The sequence below is a fragment of the Heptranchias perlo genome, chromosome 5, assembly GCF_035084215.1.
Source record: "Heptranchias perlo isolate sHepPer1 chromosome 5, sHepPer1.hap1, whole genome shotgun sequence".
NCBI classification, from domain to species: Eukaryota; Metazoa; Chordata; class Chondrichthyes; order Hexanchiformes; family Hexanchidae; genus Heptranchias; species Heptranchias perlo.
In genome coordinates, this window is record NC_090329.1 from 24,520,572 (window position 1) to 24,546,633 (window position 26,062).

General features: G+C 44.0%; 1 protein-coding gene across 5 annotated transcripts in view; it reads right to left on the reverse strand.

The window, feature by feature from the left end:
- Positions 1–26,062, reverse strand: part of sipa1l2 (signal induced proliferation associated 1 like 2) — a 393,092-nt gene that overhangs the window by 16,859 nt on the left and 350,171 nt on the right. For 4 of the 5 annotated variants that reach the window (XM_067984149.1, XM_067984146.1, XM_067984148.1 and 1 more), the window contains exons 17-19: positions 25,649–25,868; positions 22,775–22,906; positions 9,928–10,051 (exon numbers count right to left, since the gene is read on the reverse strand). In XM_067984149.1, the coding sequence (XP_067840250.1) occupies positions 9,928–10,051; positions 22,775–22,906; positions 25,649–25,868 (476 nt within the window). Of the gene's footprint in view, positions 1–9,927; positions 10,052–21,882; positions 21,950–22,774; positions 22,907–25,648; positions 25,869–26,062 lie in introns of those variants that run through there. The other variant, XM_067984150.1, reaches the window with a different exon arrangement.

Here is a 26,062-nt window from a genome sequence, read left to right on the forward strand (position 1 = left end):
CCCTTTTTAAATAACGGTGTTACATTAGCAGTTTTCCAATCTGCCGGGACCTCTCCTGAGTCCAGGGAATTTTGGAAAACTATCACCAAAGCATCCACAATCCCTACTGCCACTTCCCTCAAGACCCTAGGATGGAAGCCATCAGGTCCAGGGGATTTATCCGCCTTGAGTCCCATTATTTTACTGAGTACCATCTCCTGAGTGATTTTAATCGTATTTAGCTCCTCCCCCCCGAGAGTCCCCTGTTTGTCCAGTGTTGGGATATTCTTAGTGTCCTCTACTGTAAAGACTGAAACAAAATATTTGTTCAGCATTTTTGCCATCTCCATGTTTCCCACCATTAATTTCCCGGTCTCATCCTCTAAGGGACCTACGTTTGCCTTAGCCACCCTTTTTCTTTTTATATAACTATAGAAACTCTTGCTATCTGTTTTTATATTTTTTGCTAATTTCTTTTCATAATCTAACTTCCCTTTCTTAATCAATCCTTTAGTTACTTTTTGCTGTCTTTTGAAGAATTCCCAATCTTCTATCCTCCCACTAAGTTTGGCTACCTTATATGTCCTTGTTTTTAGTCGGATACTATCCTTGATTTCTTTACTTAGCCACGGATGGCTGTCATTTCTTTTACACCCTTTTTTCCTCAGTGGAATATATTTATTTTGAAAGTTGTAAAATAACTCCCTAAATGAACACCACTGCTCATGTACCGTCTTACCCTTTAATCTATTTTCCCAGTCCACTTTAATCAATTCCGCTCTCATACCATCATAGTCTCCTTTATTCAAGCTCAGTACGCTTGTTTGAGAATCAACCTTCTCACCCTCTAATTGGATATGGAATTCAACCATGTTGTGGTCGCTCGTTCCAAGGGGATCCTTAACTAGGACATTATTAATTAATCCTGACTCATTACACAGGACCAGGTCCAAGGTTGCCTGCCCCCTTGTAGGATCAGTTACATACTGCTCAAGAAATCCATCCCTGATGCACTCAATGAACTCGTCCTCAAGGCTGCTCTGCCCAATTTGATTTGTCCAGTTAATATGATAATTAAAATCCCCCATAATTATGGCTGTTCCCTTATTACATGCCCCGACTATTTCCTGATTAATACTTCTTCTAGCAGAGTTGCAACTATTAGGAGGCCTATATACTACGCCCACTAATGTTTTTTTTCCCTTATTATTCCTTATCTCCACCCAAACTGTTTCATTATCTTGATGCTTTGTCCCAATATCATTTCTCTGTATTACAGTGATTCCTTCCTTTATTAACATAGCCACCCCACCTCCCCTTCCTTCCTGCCTGTCCTTCCTGATTGTTAAATACCTTGGCATATTTAATTCCCAGTCGTTGTCACCCTGCAGCCATGTTTCTGTAATGGCCACAAGATCATACCCATACGTAGTTATTTGTGCCGTTAACTCGTCCATTTTATTACGAATGCTACGTGCATTCAGATAAAGAACTTTCAAATCTGTTTTGTGAAGCTTAGTTCCTGCTTTTTCCTTTTTTAACACTTTACCTATTACTCCATACCTTCTGTCCCTTCCTGTTACGCTTTCCTCTCTCTCCCTGCTCAGGTTCCCATTCTGGTGAATCTGCACTGTACCCCCTCCAAGGCCAATATATCCTTCCAGAACTGAACACTGTATCTCCAGATGGGGTCTGTACAACTGAAGCATCACTTCCTCACTTTCGGTTTCCAAACTGCTTGAGATAAAGGTCAACATCCCATTAGCCTTTTTGATTACTTTTTGCACCTCTGCATTAGCCTTTAGTGATTTATATACATGGACACCCAAATGCCTTTGCTCCTCCTCAGCTTTTAGTCTCTTACCATCAAGAAAATATTCCAAATTGCCTTCTCAGATCCAAAGTGGATGACCTCTCACTTCCCCACCTTGAACTCGATCTGCCACAGTTTTGTCCACTCACTTAATCTGTCTATATTCCTTTGTAACTTCCTGCTCCCATCCACACAATTTACTGTGCCTCCTAACTTAGTGGCATCTGCAAACTTGGATATACAACTCTTTATTCCTTCATCCAAGTCATTAACATGTATGGTGAAAAACTGAGGCTAAAGTACAGATCCTTGGGGAACACTTGTCATATCCTACCAATCAGACAATGTTTGTTTTATCTCTGCTCTCTGTCTCCTACCTCTCAACCAATTACCAACCCATGTCACAAGGTTATCTCCAATTCCCTGTGCTTTCATTTTTGCTAATAATCTCTTGTACAGAATCTTATCAAATGCTTTCTGGAAGATCAGGGGTCAACCTTGATTCAGTGGTGGCACTCTCACCTGAGTCAGAAAGGCTGACACTTCTGTGCAGTACTGAGAGAGTGCTGCACTGTCAGAGGTGCCATCTTTTGGATGAGACATTAAACCGAGGCCCGGTCTGCCCTCTCAGGTGGACATAAGAGATCCCATGGCACTATTTCGAAGAAGCGCAGGGGAGTTCTCCCCGGTCTCCTGGCCAACATTTATCCCTCTACCAACATAACTAAAAACAGATTATTTAGTCATTATCACATTGCTGTTTGTGGGAGCTTGATGTTCACAAATTGGCTGCCATGTTTCCCCACATTATAACAGTGACTACACTTTATTGACTGCGAAGCGCTTTAGGACATCCTGAGGTTGTGAAAGGCACTATATAAATGCAAGTTCTTTTTTCTATGTTGGTGACACTGTACAAATGTGCAGCCTATACAATAATCACTGATACATATTGCTTTAAAGCTATTCTTATTGGTGATTTTCATAGAATCATAGAAAGGTTACAGCACGGAAGGAGGCCATTTGGCCCATCGAGTCCACGCCGGCTCTATGCAAGAGCAATCCAGGTAGTCTCACTTCCCCGCCCTATCCTCGTAGCTCTGCAAATTTTTTCCTTTCAGTTCCCTTTTGAAGACCATGATTGAATCTGCCTCCACCACCTGCTAAGGCAGTGCATTCTAGATCCTAACCACTCACTGTGTAAAAAAAAAAGTTTTCCTCATGTCATCTTTGGATCTTTTGCCAATCACCTTAAATCTGTGTCCTCTGGTTCTTGAACCTTCCACCAATGGGAACAGTTTCTCCCTATCTACTCTGTCTAAACCCTTCATGATTTTGAATACCTCTATCAAATCTCCTCACAACCGTCTCTGTTCCAAGAACAACCCCAGCTTCTCCAGTCTATCCACTTAACTAAAGTCCCCGGAATCATTCTAGTAAATCTCTTCTGCACCTTCTCTAAGGCCTTCACATCCTTCCTAAAGTGTGGTGCCCACATCTGGATACAATACTCCAGTTTTGGCCGGACCAGTGTTGTATAAAGGTTCATCGTGACTTCCATACTTTTATACTCTATGCCTCTATTTATAAAGCCCAGGATCCTATATGCTTCTATGTTTAATTTTTCTGACATCGAATTTTGCATCACAGAACAATAGGTTTTCAAATTTACACCAACAGACATGAGCTGTAATCTCAGATAAAGATTATTCCAATGTACAAGCCTCTTGTGGCCCGAGAAGCATAAAATAACAGTTCAATTGTTCCAGAGCAGTTCAAATAACACAAGGTTTAATGGGAAAGGAACACTTAAATGCAACTCAAAGCATTAAACATGAACAATGAGGCCCAGGGTGCAGAGAATTGAATGTGACCCACTGCTAGACTTCATGGCCATTCACTGCTAAATAAAACTAAAGGGCTAATCCAATGGTGTTGAAATAAAATGTTAGGTTACATACTGGGGGTGCGGCCGTTCCCATTTGAAGAAGTTTAAATTCACTTGTAAATAGGATAGTTCCCATATGGCGGAAAGAGCTTGAGCACTGCCTTAGGGGAACCACAATCCAAGTGGTCAGGTGACCTCTATCCTCTCAGGACCCCACCACCAACCACCACCCCACACCAATATATATACAAAGCCCAGGTCTGGTCTGCACCCTCAGTTCTTTGCCTAGAAGAACATTAACTGAGATCCCAAATAACAGCAAGGGAACTGAAACTTTACAAAACCATACAGTTAAATGGCTTCAAATTACCAGCTCACACAAAGGGTGGTAGAAATCCAGAACTCTCTGCTGGGTGAATTGGATTTTCCCAAGACTGAGATATAGATTTTTGCTAGGCGGGTAAATGGAGGTGAGGTCCAGATCAGCTACGGTCCAACTGAATGGCGGAACAGGCTCAAGGGGCTGAATGGCCTGCTCCTATGTAGGTCAGGTCAGAGGTGAGGAAGCTCTGCTGGTGGAGGTTGATTCCTTCCGAAGAATAAGGACTACCACACCCACTGCAGGCAATCAAACATTGTTACTCATTTATTCAACCAAGAGCCCACACCTTCGAATCTGCTCGGAGCGCAGCAGTCCATAGTGAATGCAACCTGTGCTGCCAGCTCAAGATAATGATGCTTAGTAAAAGCAAGCATACTGTCCCAGGTTTCATTTTTCAGATGGCCTTGAGAATAGCTCTCTGCATATTGCCACAAGGAGGGTCCCCCACTGCTATTGAGTAATGCAACGAGTACAGTCCTTCTTTTAAATTCGAAAATAGCATGTGAGCGTCGCTGACAAGGCCAATATTTATTGCCCGTCCCTAATTGCCCTTGAGAAGGTGGTGGTGAGCCGCCTTCTTGAATCACTGCAGTCCGTGTGGTGAAGGTTCTTCCACAGTGCCGTTAGGTAGGGAGTTCCAGGATTTTGACCTAGCGACGATGAAGGAATGGCGATATATTTCCAAGTCGGGACGCTGTGTGACTTGGAGGGGAACGTGTAGGTGGTGTTGTTCCCATGTGCCTGCTGCTCTTGCCCTTCTAGGTGGAAGAGGTCGCGGGTTTGGGAGGTGCTGTCGAAGAAGCCTTGGTAAGTTGCTGCAGTGCATCCTGTGGATGGTACAAACTGCAGCCACAGTGCGCCGGTGGTGAAGGGAGTGAATGTTTAGGGTGATGGATGGGGTGCCAATCAAGGGGCTACTTTGTCCTGGATGGTGTCAGGCTTCTTGAGTGTTGTTGGAGCTGCACTTATCCAGGCAAGTGGAGAGTATTCCATCACACTCCTGACTTGTGCTTTGTTGATGGTGGAAAGGCTCTGAGGAGTCAGGAGGTGAGTCACTCGTCGCAGAATACCCAGCCTCTGATCTGCTCCTGTAGCCACAGTATTTATGTGGCTGGTCCAGTTAAGTTTCTGGTCAATGGTGACCTCCAGGATTTGGATGGTGGGGGATTCAGCGATGGTAATGCCGTTGAATGTCAAGGGGAGGTGGTTAGACTCTCTCTTGTTGGAGATGGACATTGCCTGGCACTTGTCTGGAACGAATGTTACTTGTCACTTATCAGCCCAAGCATCGATGTTATCCAGGTCTTGCTACATGCGGGCATGGACTGCTTCATTATCTGAGGGGTTGTGAATGGAACTGAACAATCATCAGCGAACAACCCCATTTCTGATCTTATGATGGAGGGAAGGTCATTGATGAAGCAGCTGAAGATGGTTGGGCCTAGGACACTGCCCTGAGGAACTCCTGCAGCAATGTCCTGGGGCTGAGATGATTGGTCTCCAACAACCACGACCATCTTCCTTTGTGCTAGGTATGACTCCAGCCACTGGAGAGTTTTCCTCCTTATTCCCATTGACTTCAATTTTACTAGGGCTCCTTGGTGCCACAATCGGTCAAATGCTGCCTTGATGTCAAGGGCAGTCACTCTCACCTCACCTTTGGAATTCAGATCTTTTGTCCACGTTTGGACCAAGGCTGTAATGAGGTCTGGAACCAAATGGTCCTGGCGGAACCCAAACCGAGCATCGGTGAGCAGGTTACTGGTGAGTAAGTGCCATTTGATAGCACTGTCGACGACACCTTCCATCACTTTGCCAATGATATAGAGTAGACTGATGGGATGGTAATTGGCCGGATTGGATTTGTCCTGCTTTTTGTGGACAGGCCATAACTGGGCAATTTTACACATTGTTGGGTAGATGCCAGTGTTGTAGCTGTACTGGAACTGTTTGGCTAGAGGCGCAGCTAGTTCTGGAGCACAAGTCTTCAGTACCACAGCCGGGATGTTGTCGGGGCCCATAGCCTTTGTTGTATTCAGTGCACTCTGCCGTTTGTTGATATCACGTGGGGTGAATTGGCTGAAGACTGGCTTCTGTGTTGGTGGGGATATTGGGAGGAGGTTGAGATGGATCATCCACTCGGCACTTCTGGCTGAAGATGGTTGCAAACGCTTCAGCCTTGTCTTTTGCATTCACATTCTGGACTCTGCCGTCATTGAGGATGGGGATGTTTACAGACCCTCCTCCTCCCATTAGTTGTTTAATTGTCCATCACCATTCGCGAATGGATGTGGCAGGACTGCAGAGCTTTGATCTGAACCGTTGGTTGTGGAATCGCTTAGCTCTGTCTATAGCATGTTGCTTCTGCTGTTTAGTATGCATGTAGTCCTGCGTTGTAGCTTCACCAGGTTGGCACCTGGTGAAGCCATTTTTAGGTACGTTTGGTGCTGCTCCTGGCATGCTGTTCTACACTCCTCATTGAACCAGGGTTGATCCCCTGGCTTGTTGGTAATGGTAGAGTGAGGAATATGCCAGGCCATGAGGTTACAGATTGTGCTGGAATACAAATCTGCTGCTGCTGATGGCCCACAGCGCCTCATGGATGCCCAGTTTTGAGCTGCTAGATCTGTTCTGAATCTATCCCATTTAGCATGGATGGTGTCCTCAGTGTGAAGACGGGACTTCGTCTCCACAAGGACTGTGCGGTGGTCACTCCTACCAATACTGTCATGGACAGATGCATCTGCGACAGGTAGATTGGTGAGGACGAGGTCAAGTAGGTTTTTCCCTCGTGTGGGTCGCTCACCTCCTGCTGCAGGCCCAGTCTGGCAGCTATGTCCTTCAGGACTCGGCCAGCTCGGTCAGTAGTGCTGCTACCGAGCCACTCTTGGTGATGGACATTGAAGTCCCCCACCCAGAGTACATTTTGTGCCCTTGCTACCCTCAGTGCTTCCTCCAAGTGGTTTTCAACATGGAGGAGGACTGATTCATCAGCTGAGGGAGGGCGGTAGGTGGTAATCAGCAGGAGGTTTCCTTGCCCATGTCTGACCTGATGCCAACCACGTCAAAGAGGCCATCCCCTATGGACAGGCCCTACGAATACACAGGATCTGCTCAGACGAGGAGGAACGCGATGGACACCTACAGACGCTGAAAGACGCCCTCGTAAGAACGGGATATGACGCTCGACTTGTCGATCGACAGTTCCGACGGGCCACAGCGAAGAATCGCATAGACCTCCTCAGAAGACAAACACGGGACGCAACCAACAGAGTACCCTTCGTCGTCCAGTACTTCCCTGGAGCGGAGAAACTACACCATGTTCTCCGCAGCCTTCAACATGTCATCGATGACGACGAACACCTCGCTAAGGCCATCCCCACGCCTCCACTGCTCGCCTTTAAACAGCCACCCAACCTCAAACAGACCATCGTTCGCAGCAAGTTACCCAGTTTTCAGGAGAACAGCGTCCACGACACCACACAACCCTGCCACGGCAACCTCTGCAAGACTTGCCAGATCATCGACACGGATACCACCATCACACGAGAGGACACCACCCACCAGGTACATGGTTCATACTCCTGTGACTCGGCCAACGTTGTTTACCTCATACGTTGCAGGAAAGGATGCCCCGGAGCATGGTACATTGGCGAGACCATGCAGACGCTGCGACAACGGATGAACGGACACCGCGCAACAATCGCCAAACAGGAGGGTTCCCTCCCAGTCGGGGAACACTTTAGCAGTCAAGGACATTCAGCCACCGATCTTCGGGTAAGTGTTCTCCAAGGCGGCCTTCGAGACACACGACAACGCAAAATCGTCGAGCAGAAGTTGATAGCCAAGTTCCGCACCCATGAGGACGGCCTCAACCGGGATCTTGGGTTCATGTCACGCTACACGTAACCCCACCAGCAAAAAGGGGGAAAAAATTTATATGTTTTTAAAAATTCTCTCTCTCTCTCTCTCTCTGCCATTTTGAGTTTCTTTCTGCCTGCCTGTGTAAAAGACACAATGTATATCGAGTGTACTGGGACGTGCTGTTCTCCGTGACTGGCCTGTTTGAATAACAACGACACCTTTTGATTGGTGTGATGCTGTCCCAACATAGTATAAGATATGCGATTTGAGAACCTTTTCATTCATTCATCTGACGAAGGAGATAATCTCCGAAAGCTTGTGATTTTAAAATAAATTTGTTGGACTATAACCTGGTGTTGTAAGATTCCTTACATTTGACCTGATGCCATGAGATTTCATGGGGTCAGGAGTCGATGTTGAGGACTCCCAGGGCCACACCCTCCTGACTGTACATCACTGTACCGCCACCTGTGATGGGTCTATCCTGGCGGTGGGACAGGACATACCCAGGGATGGTGATGGAAGAGTTTGGGACGTTAGCTGAAAGGTATGATTCTGTGAGTAAGGCTATGTCAGGCTGTTGCTCCTCCAATTTTGGCACAAGTCCCCAGATGTTAGTGAGGAGGACTTTGCAGGGTCGACTGGGCTTGGTTTGCCTTTGTCGTGTCCGGTGCCTAGTGGTTCGATGCCGGGTGGTCCGTCCGGTTTTATTCTTATTATGACCTTTCGTAGCGAGATTGTACAACTGAGTAGCTTGCTCGGCCATTTCAGAGGGCGATTAAGAATCAACCACATTGCTGTGGGTCTGGAGTCACATATAGGCCAGACCAGGTAAGGACGGCAGGTTTCCGTCCCTAAAGGGGAACCATTAGTGAACCAGATGGGTTTTTACAACAATCCAGTAGTTTTATGGCCACCATTACTGATGCTAGTTTTTTTTAAATTCCAGATTTTATTTAATTAATTGAATTTAAATTCCCCAGCTGCCGTGGCAGGATTTGAACTCATGACTCCGGATTATTAGTCCAGGCCTCTGGATTACTAGTCCAGTAACATAACCACTATGCTACCGTAACCGTCGACAACCATTTGGTTTGCATTGGCTTCGCTCCCAAAGGAATCAAGCAATTGCTGAGATTGACAAAAACCTTTTGTTCTGCCTACAAAAAAGGCTAGTATAGTGTTCACATTATCTAAGTGACCCTTCCTTCTAGATGTCAGAAATGTTGTAACTGCTCCTTAAGAGGGGGCTTACCATGCTTTGGACTTGAGACAATTGGCGAGTCAGCAGGTGGCCAGATGAACAGAAACCATGATTTGCTGGGGATCAGTTAGCGACTGACATTTATTCATCAGGTCACATGTTGATACATAAATTACTGAGGTATAAAGAGCGGGTGTTGGACAAAAGATTGTAGAATTTCCTTCTATTGCTAATCTGAAGATATACATACTCAATAATTTATGTAAATCAATGCAAGAGTCAGGGGAGAAAAGTGCAACATAGCTGTGAGGGTAAGTCATCAGAGCTGCAGGGGGTGGGAATCGCAAGGAGTGGGGATACTGCAGAACCAGTGCTACCTCAGAAGACTGCACCTCCTGCAGGCCGGTCAGAGAGCAACAACGAATGGTTACTGCCAGATCGACGTGCGGAATTACTCTCCTAACTAAAGGGAGGAATCATAATGGATGGAGCCGGGGGTGATGGGGGAACGCAAGTAAGAATGGAAAAGTGGAAAGTATCATACATAAATAAAAATCAGGTTGCAGAGCAAGTTAATGTGAACACTCAATTCATAGAGACACAGGTTCGGCAAATCAATTGTGAGCAACAAAGACTAAATCGCTGACACTCTTTACCCTTTTGACTTACCAGTTTACACTTTGCTCCATTATTCAGCGCACTTGGTGATGACACTTAAACCATCCTGAGCTGCGTGTGCACATTAAGTCAAGGTCACTGCGGTAGTTTCTGAAAGAATAACCTTGAGTTATACCTACCCTGTATCGTCAGGGTGATCCTTCCTGTCTGCTTGGGCAATGTGCAAAGATAACTCCTCAGCACCTTCCATGCTCCGAGGTGACTGCATGTCATTCAGTGTGCAGAAGGAGGAGACTCTCTGATCTGTAGGTTCAGAAATGAAGATCGTTACAGCACAGTGCAGGGAGTCACGTTCACAGAGAAACAAAAGGCCGTGTTACAGCAGCACACTGCACAGTCAGCCTAGTCAGAAAACTGCTCAGGCCACCCCACATTCAACATTACCTCCCCTGATTCAGTTAATGCCAAAGGCAGGTTTAGTGACATTCACAAAGTATTCAATTCAAATCACTCCCAGGACTCAATGTTTTTGCATCACCACTACAAGGAAAAGCAGCAGACATCAAAACCCTCAAAAGCTCATTTGCTTTGTGACAGTTGTATCCAGAAGCTAGCCCTGCGGTCACATGTCTATACACATTAGCAATAACAGACAAATTCATTCTGATTAGCTGTTTCTAATTGGCACAGTAGGGTGCCCTTACCTAAACCTCCAAAAACCAGCAGAATCCAGACAGACATTTTAAAGAAAGAAAGACTTGCATTTCTATCGTGCCTTTCAAGACCTCAGGACATCCCAAAGCGCTTTACAGCCAATGAAGTACTTTTTTGTAGTCACTGCTGGAATGTAGGAAATGCAGCAGCCAATTTACGCACAGCAAGGTCTCACAAACAGCAATGTGATAATCACCAGATAATCTGTTTTAGTGATGATGGTTAAGGGATAAATATTGGCCAGGACACCGGGGCGAACTCCCCAGCTCTTCTTCAAAATAGTGCCATGGGATCTTTTACATCCACCTGAGAGGGCATGCAGGGCCTCAGTTTAACGATTCATCCCAAAGATGGCACCTCCAACTGTATCAGTATGTTGTGCTCAAGTTTTTGGAGTGGGACTTGAACCCACAACCTTCTGACTCAGAGGCAAGAGTGCTACCAATTTGCCACAGCTGATGGTTGTATTTTACATACAACTGCCCTTGTTATTTCATCTAACCTTATCATGCAAACATGCAAAGGACCACAAAACAGGCACCACATTTACATCACGTCAACTGTGAAACCACAAGTCACCTCGGAGACAGGCACGATGGCGAACAGACCCAAGATCTTCCACGGATTCAAAGTCTGAAATTGAAGTTAAAATGACCCTTTAGCCTTTCCCATGTGATCCACAGGCCCATGATCACACTCCAGGGAGCACTCCTGCATATGTAATCAAAGTACGATAGCATTCCCAATGAAGGGCTCAAAAGCTTCGTAATAAGAAGTCCTAAAGACCACTTAATTATAGTTAGAGGCTGATGGACCTATAACTAGCTTACTAACAAGTCATCTTCAAATTAGAAAGTATTAACAGGTGAAACTATCAGACAGCCCACTGAAATCATTCATTCAGCAACTCAGTCTAAAGAAAAATAAATGAATTTTCAAAATAAAAGTTACACAAAAGTGAGTAGACTTTGGAAATTTCCTGCTGTCTCCATTTGAGAAGTGAGAGTGGTCAGTGTGCACAGTTCAAAAAAAATCTCTGGAAAATCTGGTCAAAGATACATTTATATTCAAGTGCTTAACTTCTCCAACACCCTCCTCACTGACCCCTCCCGAGCTCCACCCTGCACGTGACCCCCCCTCACTGAATTCCCAAGCTTTACCCTACACAATCTCCAACTTTTCCAAAACTCTGTTGCCTGCATCCTATCCCGCACCATCCAGCGCACCCACCATCCCGTCCTCAATCACCTGCATTGGCTCCGTGTCCCTCTCCAATGCACTGAATTCAGAATCACCCATGATCTCGCCCCACCCTGACTCTGCCACTTCCTCCCGCCCTCTGTCCCTGTCCCTGTCCTTGTCCTTTCATCCCCCTACTCCAGCCTCCTGTTCACCACCCCCTCTGCCCATCAGTAACAGCACCTTTAGCTATCTGCTCCCTCACTCCTCAACCTGTTCCACCCTGCTACCTCTCTCCCTTCCTTTAAAAGCCTCCTTGGTCTATCCCTTTGACCATGCTTTCAGCCATTTCCTTTAACCCTACTGAAGCTGAGCATCCGCTTCCTCTCACTGACATTTACTTCTTAAAGGAGCTGTATAAATGCAAGCGATTGCTGTGCTTAATTCAGGAATGATATTCAATAGGAGTGAATGGGAGGCAGTTTTAGTGCATGGTGTTTCTATGCTTTGATTAGAATTATCTATGGATTTATCCGGAGTCTCTTTATACAGCACGATACATGATTTTATATTCAAACTCAGTTGTGTCTATGTGGATTGTAAATATAAACCCCTTTGTCCTCACACATTCCAACAGATGCAAATGCATTTTAATATTAGCTAACTGTAAAGATAATTACCAGGTTGATTAACGGGAGTAGATTACCACAGAAAGTTTTCTAAAATATAAAGACTTCTACAGTATGAAACACAGCAATGTGAGGAGGGATTTAGGACCAACACACAATAAATGTGCTTCAACCAGCTAGAAACTGGTTAAATGAATCCGAAGTTTTTTTTAAACAGAAGGATTTCTCCTTAGCTCATCATTGCCTTTGATCAAAAGTGTATTAACAGAAAGAGAATGTATAGCAAAGTAAAATAAAATAAAACTGCAGCTTAACGCATGGAATGACAAAAGGGTCAGATGTCACATTCTGCGAGGCTATGTCTGCGAGACCCCAGAGTCAGTGAATGATAGAATGACTACAAGATATGCACAGTAAAATGGGGATTAGGACAGATTATTTTCAGCACAACATGCAACAGCCGTGAAAGAACTAAAGAGTGAAATAACAGACAGCCAAACCTACAAATAGCAGCCATCACCACATCAAACATGCCAACTCCTCGACAGACACTTGCATCTCTTCAGAAAGAACACAATAGCTGGATGTTTTGCACTGTATCAAATAAACTAGTTTAAACGTTGTACTTTGTTAGCCAGAGGCTATTCACAATGCTAAAACAAAGCAAATTGTTTTGAACAGAATTTGATTCCTTTTAATATTCAGTGAAAGAAGGCATTCTATCCTTGGTGCAGAGTTCCAGTGAGTTGAAGTCAATTTCACAGTTGGTGTTTATTTTGGGCAAAACTAATGGAACAAATATTAGTTCCTAAATTATCAAATGGAATCAAGCAGCTTTTAGTTTTAAAATTAACCACAGTCACTGATTCATTAAAAAAGGCTTGAGAAGGGCAAAAGCAAACGGGTTACTCACTCCTGATCACTGATATCAGTGAGGACAGGATCAGGTTTGGCTGTGATGCCTCTCATGGTCAAACAGCCTCCAGACAATCACCAAACACGATGAATGGCCACTTGGGCAAAGTACCAGAGAACTGCCAGCATCAGTGGAACTGCACCTCAGTGCAAAGTCCCCACCACTGGCACAGAAAGGAAGAAAACTGATTTTAAAAAATATTACCAATGATTTCCTGGTTCTATAACATTTTGTTGCAGTTATAGTTTGTATGGTTAATGGCTGTTTATCAATTCCCTGCATCCAAAGACTGGATGCCAGCATCTATATCACCAGAGAGCCCTGAACTGAGTTTATGTTTCAGTTAATGAAAGCAACAGAAAATCTCACACTACATTAGACAGCAATTTCCAATTTATTTTACCTTGAAGAAAGAACGCACATGACAGTTCTGGAGAAAGAGATATAACACTTTCAAATGGAAGTAAACAAAAACGTTGCACACTACGCTCAAAAGAGCATCACACAAAGACCCACTGAGTGACTCATTGAGCAGCTGCAATACAGTTTATCATTCAGTCCTAATGTGTCCTTTCAAATTTCTGTCAGGGTTTCCAAGTGTCATGGTCTTACCCTGAATAAATTGCAGATTTTACAAATATTCAGATAATTACTTTTTAAAAAATCCTTACAAGCTTGTAACCAGATAATTATTACTAATCAATGTGAGCACTATCAAAAAATTGAGAAATATAAAATTCAGAGCATGAACACAAGACACTTTTTTTTAAAAATAGCACCAGATACTTGCTGATTTTTGTGTGGTGGATTTATTCTCAATTAAGTCAGTGAGAGAAGATGCAATACTATATGGAAGCTTGGTCAGCCTTCGCTCAATGGTAGCACTCTCTATGTTAAACTTGTATAGAACCTTGGTTAGACCACACCAGGAGTATTGTGCACAGTTCTACTCTCCATATTATAGAAAGGATGTAGAGGTATTGGAGAGGGTGCAATAAAGATTCACAAGTATATCAGAACTGAGAGGATATCCTTATCAGGAAAGGCTGATCAGGCTGGGGTCCTTTTCTCTAGAAAAGAGAAGGCTGAGGAGTGACCTGATAGAGGTCTTTAAGATAATGATATGGTAGACAGAAAAAATGTTTCCACTTGTGGGGGAGTCCAAAACTAGAGGTCATAAATATAAAATAGTCGCTATAAATCCAAAAGGGAATTCGGGAGAAACTTCTTCACTCAAAGAGTGGTAAGAATGTGGAACTCGCTACCACAAGGAGTAGTTGAGGCAAATAGCATAGATGCATTTAAGTGGAAGCTAGATAAGCACATGGAGGAGAAAGGAATAGAAGGATATGCTGATAGGGTGAGATGAAGCAGGAAGGGAGGAGGCTCGTGTGGAGCATAAACACCAGCATAGACCAGTTAAGCTGAATGGTCTGTTTCTGTGCTGAAGTTTCGATGTAACCCGATATAACACTAGCCTGGGCCAGAAGGTTGTGGATTCAAGCCCCACTCCAGACTCTAGAGCACAAAATCTAAGGCTGACAACCCAGTGCAGTGCTGAGGGAGTGCTGCACTGCTGAAGATGCTGTCTTTCAGATGAGAAAGTTAAACAGAGGCCCCGTCTGGCTGTTCAGGTGGAGATTAAAGATCCCACGGCACTAGTCGAAGAGCAGGGGAGGTCCTCCTGGTGTTCTGGAAAATATTTATTCCTCAATCAATGCAATCTAAAATACATAAACTGCTTAATTATCTTACAGCTGTTTGTGGGACCTTGCTGTGTATAAATTGACTGCCAAGTTTTCCTACATAACAACAGTGACTACACTTCAAAAGCAATTCATTGGCTGTGATGTGATTGAGGACATTCTGAGGGCATGAAAGGCCCTGTATCATAGTAGGTACAGCCATAGGTAGGGAGGCGGCCATTTGGCCCATTGTGCCTGTGCTGGCTCTTTGAAAGAGCTATCCAATGAGTCCCATTCAGCTGCTCTTTCCCCAAAGCCCTGTAAATTTTTTCCTTTCAAGTATTTATCCAATTCCCTTTAGAAAGTTACTTTTGAATCTGCTTCCACCACCCTTTCAGGCAGTGCATTGCAGATCTTTACAACTCGCTGCATAAAAAAAATGTTACCTCATGTTGCCTCTGGCTCTTTTGCCGATCACCTTAAATCTGTGTCCTCTGGTTACTGAATCTTCTGCCATGGGAAACAGTTTCCACTTATTTACTCTGTCAAAACTGTTCATGATTTTGAACACCTCTATCAAATCTCCCCTTAACCTTCTCTGTTCTGAGAACAGACCCAGCTTCCCTAGTCTCGTCACATAACTGAAGTCCCTCATCCCTGCTTCTTCGACAGCACCTCCCAAACCCGCGACCTCTACCACCTAGAAGGACAAGAGCAGCAGGCACATGGGAACAACACCAACTGCACGTTCCCCTCCAAGTCACACACCATCCCAACTTGGAAATATATCGCCGTTCCTTCATCGTCGCTGGGTCAAAATCCTGGAACTCCCTTCCTAACAGCACTGTGGGAGAACCTTCACCACACGGACTGCAGCGGTTCAAGAAGGCAACTCACCACCACCTTCTCAAGGGCAAATTAGGGATGGGCAATAAATGCCGGCCTTGCCTGCGATGCCCACATCCCATGAACGAATAAAAAAAAAATCTCTTCTGCACCCTCTCCAAGGCCTTGACATCCTTCCTAAAGTGCGATGCCCAGAACTGGACGCAATACTCCAGCTGAGGCCTAACCAGTGTTTTATAAAGGTTTAGCATAACTTTCTTGCTTGTTTACTCTATGCCTCTATTAATAAAGCCCAGGATCAAATATGCTTTTTTTTTCAAACTGCCTTCTCAACTTGTCCTACTACCTTCAAAGATTTGTGTATGTGCACCCCCAGGTCTCTCTATTCCTGCATCCCCTTTAAAATTGTACCACTTAGATTATATTGCCTCTCCTCACTCTTCCTACCAAAATGCATCACTTCACATTTCTCTGCATTAAATTTCACCTGCCTTGTGTCTGCCCATTTCACCAGTCTATGTCCTCCTGAAGTCTGCTCTTATCCTCTACATTTCCGAGTTTCATGTCATCTGCAAACTCCGAAATTATACCCTCTATACCCAAGTCCAGGTCATTAATATATATCAAGAAGAGCAGTGGTCTTAATACTGACCCCTGGGGAACACCACTGTATACTTCCCTCTAGTCTGAAGAACAATCGTTCACCACTACTCTCTGCTTTCTGTCCCCTAGCCAATTTTGTATCCACGCTACCACTGTCCCTTTAATCCCATGGCTTTAATTTTGTTAACAAGTCTATTATGTGGTATTTTATCAAATGCCTTTTGAAAGTCCATATACACATCAACCGCACCATCCTCATCAAGCCTCTCCATTACTTCATCAAAGAACTCAATCAGGTTAGTCATACACAATTTTCCTTTAACAAATCCGTGCTGACTTTCATTTATTAGCCCATACTTTTCCAAGTGCCAATTAATTTTGTTCCGGATTATTGTCTCTAAACGTTTCCCCACCACTGACTGGCCTGTAATTGCTGGGTTTAATCCTTCACCCCTTTTTTGAACAGGCGTGTAACATTTGCAATCCTCTGGCACCATCCTCATATCTAAGGAGGATTGGAAGATTGTGGCCAGAGCCTCCAAAATTTCCATCCTTACTTCCCTCAGTAACCTAGACTGGGTGACTTTTCTACTTCGATTACTGCCAATCTTTTAAGTACCTCCTCTTTATATATTTGTAGCCTATCCAATATCACTACCACCTCCCCTCCTTTACTGCTACAATGGCAGCAGCCTCTTCTCTAATGAAGACGGATGCGAAGTATTCATTTAGTACCTCAGCCATGCCTCCTGAATGAATGAAAATAAATAAAGTTCTTTCTTTCTAAACGCTGAGAACTGCTCCACATGACTGTAAAGACAAGGTGGGGGACTTGTTTTGGGAATTCTGGAGAGATTGAAGAAGCACATGTGCAAACGGCGCGAATATCCAGTTCACATCACAAAGGCATTGCAGTGTTACATCCCTGGGTTAGGCTATTGTACAGTCAGACACTCAGACTGCGCATGGGTGTGACCAGCACTGCTGTACCCGAGAGACAACCTAAGGCAGCCCTGAAACTTGTCACAGTGGGTCCCCAAAGATAGCAGCTTTAAAACCCAGGCCCTGGCACAGAGAGTAGCAATTTCAATATTCTCAGCAAATATACATTCCATTGAGAAATAAAAACTCCACGGGAAAAATGATCCACCCGTGGCTAACTAAAGAAGTTAAGGATAGTATTAGATTAAAAGAAGAGGCCTATAATGTTGCCAAGAGGAGTAGTAAGCCTGAAGATTGGGAGAGTTTTAGAAACCAGCAAAGGATGACCAAAAAATTGATAAAAAGAGAAAATAGAATATGAAAGTAAACTAGCAAGAAATATAAAAATGGATTGCAAGAGCTTCTACAAGTATGTAAGAAGGGAGTAGAAAAAGTAAACATTGGTCCCTTAGAGGCTGAGACAGGAGAAATTATAATGGGGAAATCAGGAAATGGCAGATGCATTAAACAAATATTTTGTATCTGCCTTCATAGTAGAAGACACTAAAAAATACCAGAAATAGTGGGGAACCAAGGCTAATGAGAGTGAGGAACTTAAAGTAATTAATTAAAAGTACTTGAGAAACTAATAGGACTAAAAGCCAATAAATCCCCTGGACCTGATGGCCTACATCCTAGGGTTCTAAAAGAGGTGGCTGCAGAATTAGTGGATGCATTGGTTGTGATCTTCCAAAATTCCCTAGATTCTAGAACGGTCCCAGCAGATTGGAAGGTAGCAAATGTGACCTTGCTATTCAAGAAAGGAGGGAGAAAGAAAACAGGGAACTGCAGGCCGGTTAGCCTAACATCAGTCGTCGGGAAAATGCTGGAATCCATTATTAAGGAAGTGGTAACAGGGCACTTAGAAAATCAAGACTAGGCAGAGTCAACATGGTTTTATGAAAGGGAAATTGTGTTTGACAAATGTATTAGAGTTTTTTGAGGATGTAACTAGCAGGGTAGAAAAAAGGGAACCAGTGGATGTAGTATATTTGGATTTTCCAAAGGCATTCGATAAGGTGCCACATACAAGGTTGTTACACAAGATAAGGGCTCATGGGGTTGGGGGTAATATATTAGCATGGATAGAGGATTGGTTAACGGACAGAAAACAGAGTAGGGATAAACGGGTCATTTTCAGGCTGGCAGGCTGTAACTAGTGGGGTGCCGCAAGGATCGGTGCTTGGACCTCAGCTATTTACAATCTACATTAATGACTTAGATGAACAGACCGAATGTAATGTAGCCAAGTTTGCTGACGATTCAAAGCTAGGTGGGAAAGAAAGCTGTGAGGAGGACACAAAGAGTCTGCAGAGGGATATAGACAAGTTAAGTGAGTGGGCAAGAAGGTGGCAGATGGAGTAAAATTTGGGGGGAATGTGAGGTTATTCACTTTGGTAGGAATAGAAAAGCAGAATATTTTTTAAATAGTGAGAAACTATTAAATGTTGGAGACTTGGGTGCTCTTGTACAAGAAACACAAAAAGTTAGCATGCAGGTACAACAAGCAATTAGGAAAGCAAATGGAAGATGGCCTTTATTGCAAGGGGGTTGGAGTACAAAAGTAAGGAAGTCTTACTACAGTTGTACTGGGCCTTGATGAGACCTCGCCTGGAATACTGTGTACAGTTTTGGTCTCCTTATCTAAGGAAGGATATACTTGCCTTAGAGGCGGTGCAACGAAGGTTCACTAGAATTCCTGGGATGAGAGGGTTGTCCTATGAGATGAGGTTGAGTATAATGGGCCTATACTCTCTGGAGTTTAGAAGAATGAGAGGTGATCTAATTGAAACATAAAAGATTATGACAGGGCTTGACTGGGTAGATGCTGAGAGGTTGTTTCCCATGGCTGGAGAGTCTAGAACTAGGGGGCATCTCAGGATAAGGGGTCAGACAGTTAAGACTGAGATGAGGAGGAATTTCTTCACTCAGGGTTGTGAATCTTTGGAGTTCTCCACCCCAGATGGCTCTGGATGCTGAGTCATTGAATATATTCAAGACTGAGATCGATAGATTTTTGGGCTCTAGGGGAATCAAGGGATATGGGGATTGGGCAGGAAAGTGGAGTCGAGGTCGAAGATTAGCCATGATCTAATTGAATGACGGAGTAGGCTCGAGGGGCCATGTGGCCTACTCCTTCTCCTATTTCTTATGTTCTTATAACGTAATTGCTTTGAGTGAAAGAAAAGAATCACAAGCACTTGCAAATTTATGCAGCTCAACTGCAATTGCTCAGGATTGTATCTGAGAATGCAACACTTTCCAGATACCTTTCTTAAACTGGGACACTAAAGGGTGTTTCCCAAATGTCATCCACAGCAATCGCAGGAACATCAACCAGCTGACCTATGTGACAGGAGTAGGCCATTCAGCCCCTCAAGCCTGTTCCACCATTCTATTAGATCATGGCTGATCTGTACCTCAACCTCACAGACATGACAGACCCACCAGAGGTGGGGGCACAGTGGTATACAGTACTGGGAAGAAGCCCTGGGGGTCTTTAACATTGACTCTGGACTGCAAGAAGTTTCATGGCTTCACGTCAAACATGGGCATTGAAACCTCCTGCTGATTACCACCTACCGCCCTCCCTCAGCTGACATATTAGTACTCCTCCGTGTTGAACACCACTTGGAGGAAGCACTAAGGGTAGCAAGGGCACAGAACATACCCCAGGTGGCTTGGTAGCACCACCACTGACCGAGCAGGCTGAGTCCTGAAGGACATGGCTGGCAGACTGGGCTTGTGGTAGGAGGTGAGAGAACCAACATGAGGGAATAACCTACTTGCCTTCATCCTCACCTGTCGCTGGTGCGTCTGTTCATACAGCATTGGTAGGAGTGACCACTGCCACAGTCTTTGTGGAGACCAAGTCTTATTACACCAAGGACACCCTCCATCATGTTGCCATGCTAAGAGTGATAGATTAAGAACAGATCTAACAGCTCAAAACAGGGAATCCATGAGCAGCAGAATTGTATTCCACCACAACCTGTGACCTCGTGGCCTGGCTGGCATATCCCGCACTCCTCGATCACCATCAAGCCCTGGTTCAATGAGGAGTGAAGAAGAGCATGCCAGAAGCAGGAACAGGTATACCAGAAAATGAGGTGCCAACCCAGTGAATCTACAACACAGGACTACATGCGATGCTAAACAGCGGAAGCAACATGCTATAGACAGAGCTAAGTGATCCCATAACCAACGGATCAGTTCAAAGCACTGCAGTCCTGCCACATCCAGTCCCGAATGGTGATGGACAATTAAACAACTAACAGGAGGAGGAGGCTCCATGAACATCCCCATCCTCAGTGATGGCGGAGCCCAACGCGTGAGAGCAAAAGACAAGGCTGAAGCTTTCACAACCATCTTCAGAAGAAGTGCCAAGTGGATGATTCATCTCAGCCTCCTCCCGAGATTCCCACCATCACAGAAGCCAGTCTTCAACCAATTCGATTCACTCCACGTGATATCAAGATACGTCTGAGTGCACTGGATACAGCAAAGGCTACAGGCCCCAACAACATCCTGGCTGTAGTGATTAAGACCTGTGCTCCAGAACTAACCCTGCCCCTAGCTAGACTGTTCCTGTACAGCAGTCACACTGGCATCTCCCAACAAAGTGAAAAATTGCCCAGGTAAACCTGTCCACAAAAAGCCTACTCTTGATCATCAGCAAAGAGATAGGAGTTGTCAACAGCACTATCAAGTGGCACTCTCACCAATGCTCAGTTGGGTTCCGCCAGAACCATTTGGCTCCAGATTTTATTACAGCCTTGGTTCAAATATGGACACAAGAGCTGAATTTCAGGGGTGAGGTGAGAATGACTGCCCTCGACATCAAAGCAGCATTCGGCCACTTGTGTGGTGTGAATATTACTTACCACTTATCAGCCCAAGCCCGGATTTGATCCGGGTTTTGCTGCATGTGGGCATGGACTGCTTTATTAGCTGAGGAATTGCGAATGGAGCTGAACACTGTGCAATCATCAGTGAATAGCCCCACCATCACAGATGCCAATCTTCAACCAATTTAACAAGCTACATACCTGCAACCTATCTCATATCCCATAACCAATATCTGTATCTTATTTACTTGCCTGTCTCAGTTAGATATACCCGACGAAAACATATTTTTAAAGTCATCCATTATAACGCTGAACTGACAACTGACCCTTAGACCTCAAGGCTTTTTGACAGGGCCAATTTGGTTTTTTGATTATTTTTAACATGGAAATCCAAAGTGGAAAGAAAGCCACACGAGTGAGTCACTGGAAAAGCTGCCCACTGATGCTATTTTGAATCGTGTGCTATGAAACACGCTGCAGTATATTACTCATCCGGGACAAGTGAAAGAAAAACCTTAAACTGGATGCAGTCAAGCATTAGGTAATCTGTCTCGACATTCTGAATATATCCAGTGCTGCACACGTAGTTCTCACACTGACATAACCTTGAAAATATTCTTTACCTTGTTTCGTGTCATTAAAAACTTAGATTTTACATTAGCAACTAGAAAAGCATTGGGTCAGCACACAGTTTTTGATTAATTTTGCTTCCCGAGTCATTCACTTAACCTACGTAATATCTTCTTCAGTCCCTTCCTTTGTGAATGCCATGTTCTCTCTTCATCTGTATTGTCCTATAGCTAAGGGAGCACAGGGTATAATCACCGGACAGTTCCATCTCCTCTCTGATCTAACAGGAGGTACATCTGAGAGATAGGGTTGCCAACCCTCCAGGATTGTCCTGGAGTTTCCAGAAATTAAAGAATTCTGCGAGCAAACCCGGGAGGAAAAATCATAGGGGTGTTAAAAAAAAAGTCTGTCTATTTCGCTTTCTTAAAACAGTTTTGTTTATTAGTTATAAAAATTTTGGAGATGGGAAAAAAGCTGTTCCCGGGTGGGGCAGCTGGAGATCATGTGATGAAACCTCCAGGAATTCATCCAACCAGAGTTGGCGACCCTATTGAGCGATGCCAGAAGGGATGCCATTCTCTAGCTGGCTCAACAAACTGTCCCCAAAGACAAATGTCATGAAATTGGAATTCAAACTGAGGACCTCTAGTTGAGACTTGAATACTAGAGAACTGCAGGCTTCTATGCTACAGCATGCTTTCAATTATTTTGCATTTGAAACCCATTTGCTACAGTGGCTTCTTCTCAAGTTCCAACGCAATCCTCTCATTTAAAAGCTGTGATAACGTACTGTAAAAACCTGCTGTACAAGTCAGATTTGTGTCTGTATTCTTGCAAATATGGATCAATTTACACATAACCCAAATGGTAACTTTGAATCTGGATCTTGCATGCTTTCCATTTGAATTTCATTCGCCCAGACACAACCATGTTGTATATACTGTGATTTGCAAAATGACAAATCTAGTTAGGCTATCAAGTCGTGAATGTCCACAGACGGAATAAGAGGCCCAACCATCTCCACAGAAAGGTGCACAGGTGGCTTTTCTCTTTACCTTCAAACGCACGTGCAGCATCTACAAGGTTTGACCAGTCTAAGCCAGAAGCGGTATCTGGAAGAGGCATCAAGCCAGGATCAGTGAACCTTGACTTATCCACTAAAGATCCATCAGAGAACCAGAATTCAGCTGTGAGGATAAAGGGGGAAAGGTGCATTATTGTGTTATAATATGCATACAATTTGTATTCTTAAATTCTCAAGATTTTATCACCACTGTTTTTTTTGTAGGTACATGTGCCCTGGTCACCAGTGACAGATAGCAGAGTCCCTCCAATGAATCATGCCTCTGGAACAGAAGCAGTTCTCTGCACCACTTTTTCTGAACAATGGGCGAATCGCTATTTGTTTTACAGCACACTGCAGGGAATGTCATTGCTTATTTATAATTCGTTGGTATTGTTTTGTCAGTAAAAATCTATCCGGTCTCAGTGTTCTTCACATGACACGGACCACACTCTACTGTTCAACATGGTCGACTCTTTACGCCCCACTGAAGTGGCCTAGCAAGCCACTCAGTTAGAAGGCTCATCTTTGCCAGCGGCACCCACATCTCGAAGGGGAGGGGGGGAGGGAGAAGGGAAGGGGAGAGGGAGAGGGGAAGGGGGGGTACTGCCGGGGGATGGTAGCTGGATTGATTTGCAGTTTAGATTGGCCAATCCTTGGACACAATAATGGGTCGGGTTTTGAGCTCAAGCCTTTTCCGTCTTGTCTAACTAAGAAAGAAAGAAATACATGGTCTGCAGACACAGGCTGGTGAGAATTGGTAAGGAAGTCAGGCACGGAGTGAGAATTGTCTGTTTCAGAGAAATTACTTGTCAGAACAGGGTATTTACCCCACTAATATGGAATATTACAAGGAATATTACAAAACAAGTTGAAATTCATTGTAATCATTACTATTCGTTTACAGATTATATACAGCTTGCTATTTTATAATTGGCCTCGTCGCAATAGAGTATCCATCAGCTTGCCTTTTAGAAGGTAGAAGTGCAATGGGGGGGGGGGAACCATGTGAGATTATTGTGTCCAGTTCACATAACAAGGGGTTTTCACTGTTATAACCCTTGTATTCACGCTATCATATTAGATATTGGACAGTAAAGTTAAATCCAGATCGTAAGGGACATGTGATCCACTTATAGGAGAGACATTCATTCTCAGGATGTGGGTGTCGCTGGCATTTATTGCCCATCCCTAGTTGCACTTGAGAAGGTGGTGGTCAGCTACCTTCTTAAACCGCTGCAGTCCATGTGGTGAAGGTGTTATTCTTTGTAGCGGTTTTTGATACAATTGATTGGCTTGCTAGGCCTCTTCAGGGGGTAGTTAAGAGTCGACCACGTTGGTATGGGGCTGAGTCACGTATAGGTCAGAACGGACGGCTGGTATCCTTCTGTGAAGAACATTAGGAACCAATTGGGTTTTTATTGACAATGTGACAGCATCATGGTCACTTTTACTGAAACCAGCTTTTTATTTCCAGACTTTTAGTTCAAATTCTCAAACTGCCGTGGTGGGATTTGAACTCACGTTCTCTGGATTATTAGTCCAGGCCTCTGGATTACTAGTCTAGTAACACTACCATACATTACTGTGCCCCCTGATGCTGAACCTGTAGGAATATCTAGTGCAGACTTGAAATTTGTAACAGGTCTATCTATTGTGCAGGAATAAGCAGAGTCTGCATCGTGATCCGAGCTAGTAAGACACCTTGGCATTGAGACAAAGCTAATAAAGAGCTTGAGCTTTTGTGGTTTACAATGTCATCTCAACCCAGAGGCACTTTATGACCATGTAACAGATTGCAGACTGCGTCTTATCTTATATGTAAGCACGGGACTCGTTTTTTGATATTTGAATGCTACTACTGGCTCGCACAAGTCTAAATGCTATCCTTTGGCATTAAATGAGATATTTAAAAGAACATCTTAAATAACAAGCTTTCTTGGTCATTCTATCAGCATTTTAATCAGCGGACTGGAAGTTTAAGAAAATGTGCTTGAATGGGAGTGATAAAGGCTAAAGACTAAAGACTAAAGAATGCATCCTGACTTTAGCCTACTTACTCCACATCACAGAACTAGTCTTAAAAGTGAAATAAGACAAATGAAGCAGCAATAAAATGAATTACTACTGGTCCATCTCTTGTAGCATTATACACGGCGAGTCAAGACCAATTGCAGTCTTCAGGTGGAGCGGGGACAGAGAGCAGCGATAAATGGACCAGGGTGCACGGATGTAATTTGACCCCCATTTTAAAGGCATACATTTGTTCTTTTTTTTGTTAACACCCTCCAGTCAGTGGTAGTGCTGCAGTGCTTCCACTGGGAGTAGGGCGTAATTACAGCGTGTCAAGTTTACATAGGCAGTTCCCATTATAAATGTAGACATAGGAATACATAACACTAACATTAAGGAGATTACCAGAGAAAACTTGTAGGTAACAAACATTCAAAAACCAGAAAGACATTCTCCTCTTGCGATTTCTACAGATTGCAGACCCACTCTGTGTGGAGCTGAAAATACTTATCAAACACTTAAGCAGTGACTACCCCAGCTTGGAAATACTGGTGCTGAGAGAACTTTGCTCCAAGATGAGGTTATCTCATCAGAAATCATCTGAAAATCTCACAAAGTTTACAACAAAATGCACTTTTCTTACCATTCACAAACACTCTCGGCATTTGCTCTACATGAAGATCCCCAATCGCATGGGATTCCCTTCAATAGTTGCAGCAAATTTAGATTAGTTACAGCTTCAAACTAGTATTGGAAAATGCCCAACCAGCTATTTCACAGAAGGGGGAAACATTATTTTGCATCTCACATTCTGTGACTAGCAAAGGGCGAAATGTTGCTGGTGTTTACTCACTTCGTAGGCCCGAGGCGCTGGGGCTGAGCGAGGCACGTGGGGGTAGGGTGCAGTGGTACGGTGGGGTGGTGCTGAATAGGATGTCATTCGGCAGTGCTTGTTCAAGCATTGAACTTCGGGAGCTGTTGTACGAAGAGCCTCGCCGGTTGCTGCATATGCTTTCGTCAGAGAGCGTGCGATACAGAGACTTCCTTGGTGACAGGTTCCCAGAAACAGAAATCTTCACACCATGGGAAAAGGGAAGACAAGCAGCATTAAACACAAGATACATTCTTGAATCGAATATTGCAATACAATGTCATCCAAACGCTGTATTTGGAGTGTAAAGGAGTGCTGTTTAATTTCAATTACATTAAAAAGAAAATAGCTACTTTACAACTGCTATGGAGCTTAATGATTTATTCATAGAATGAT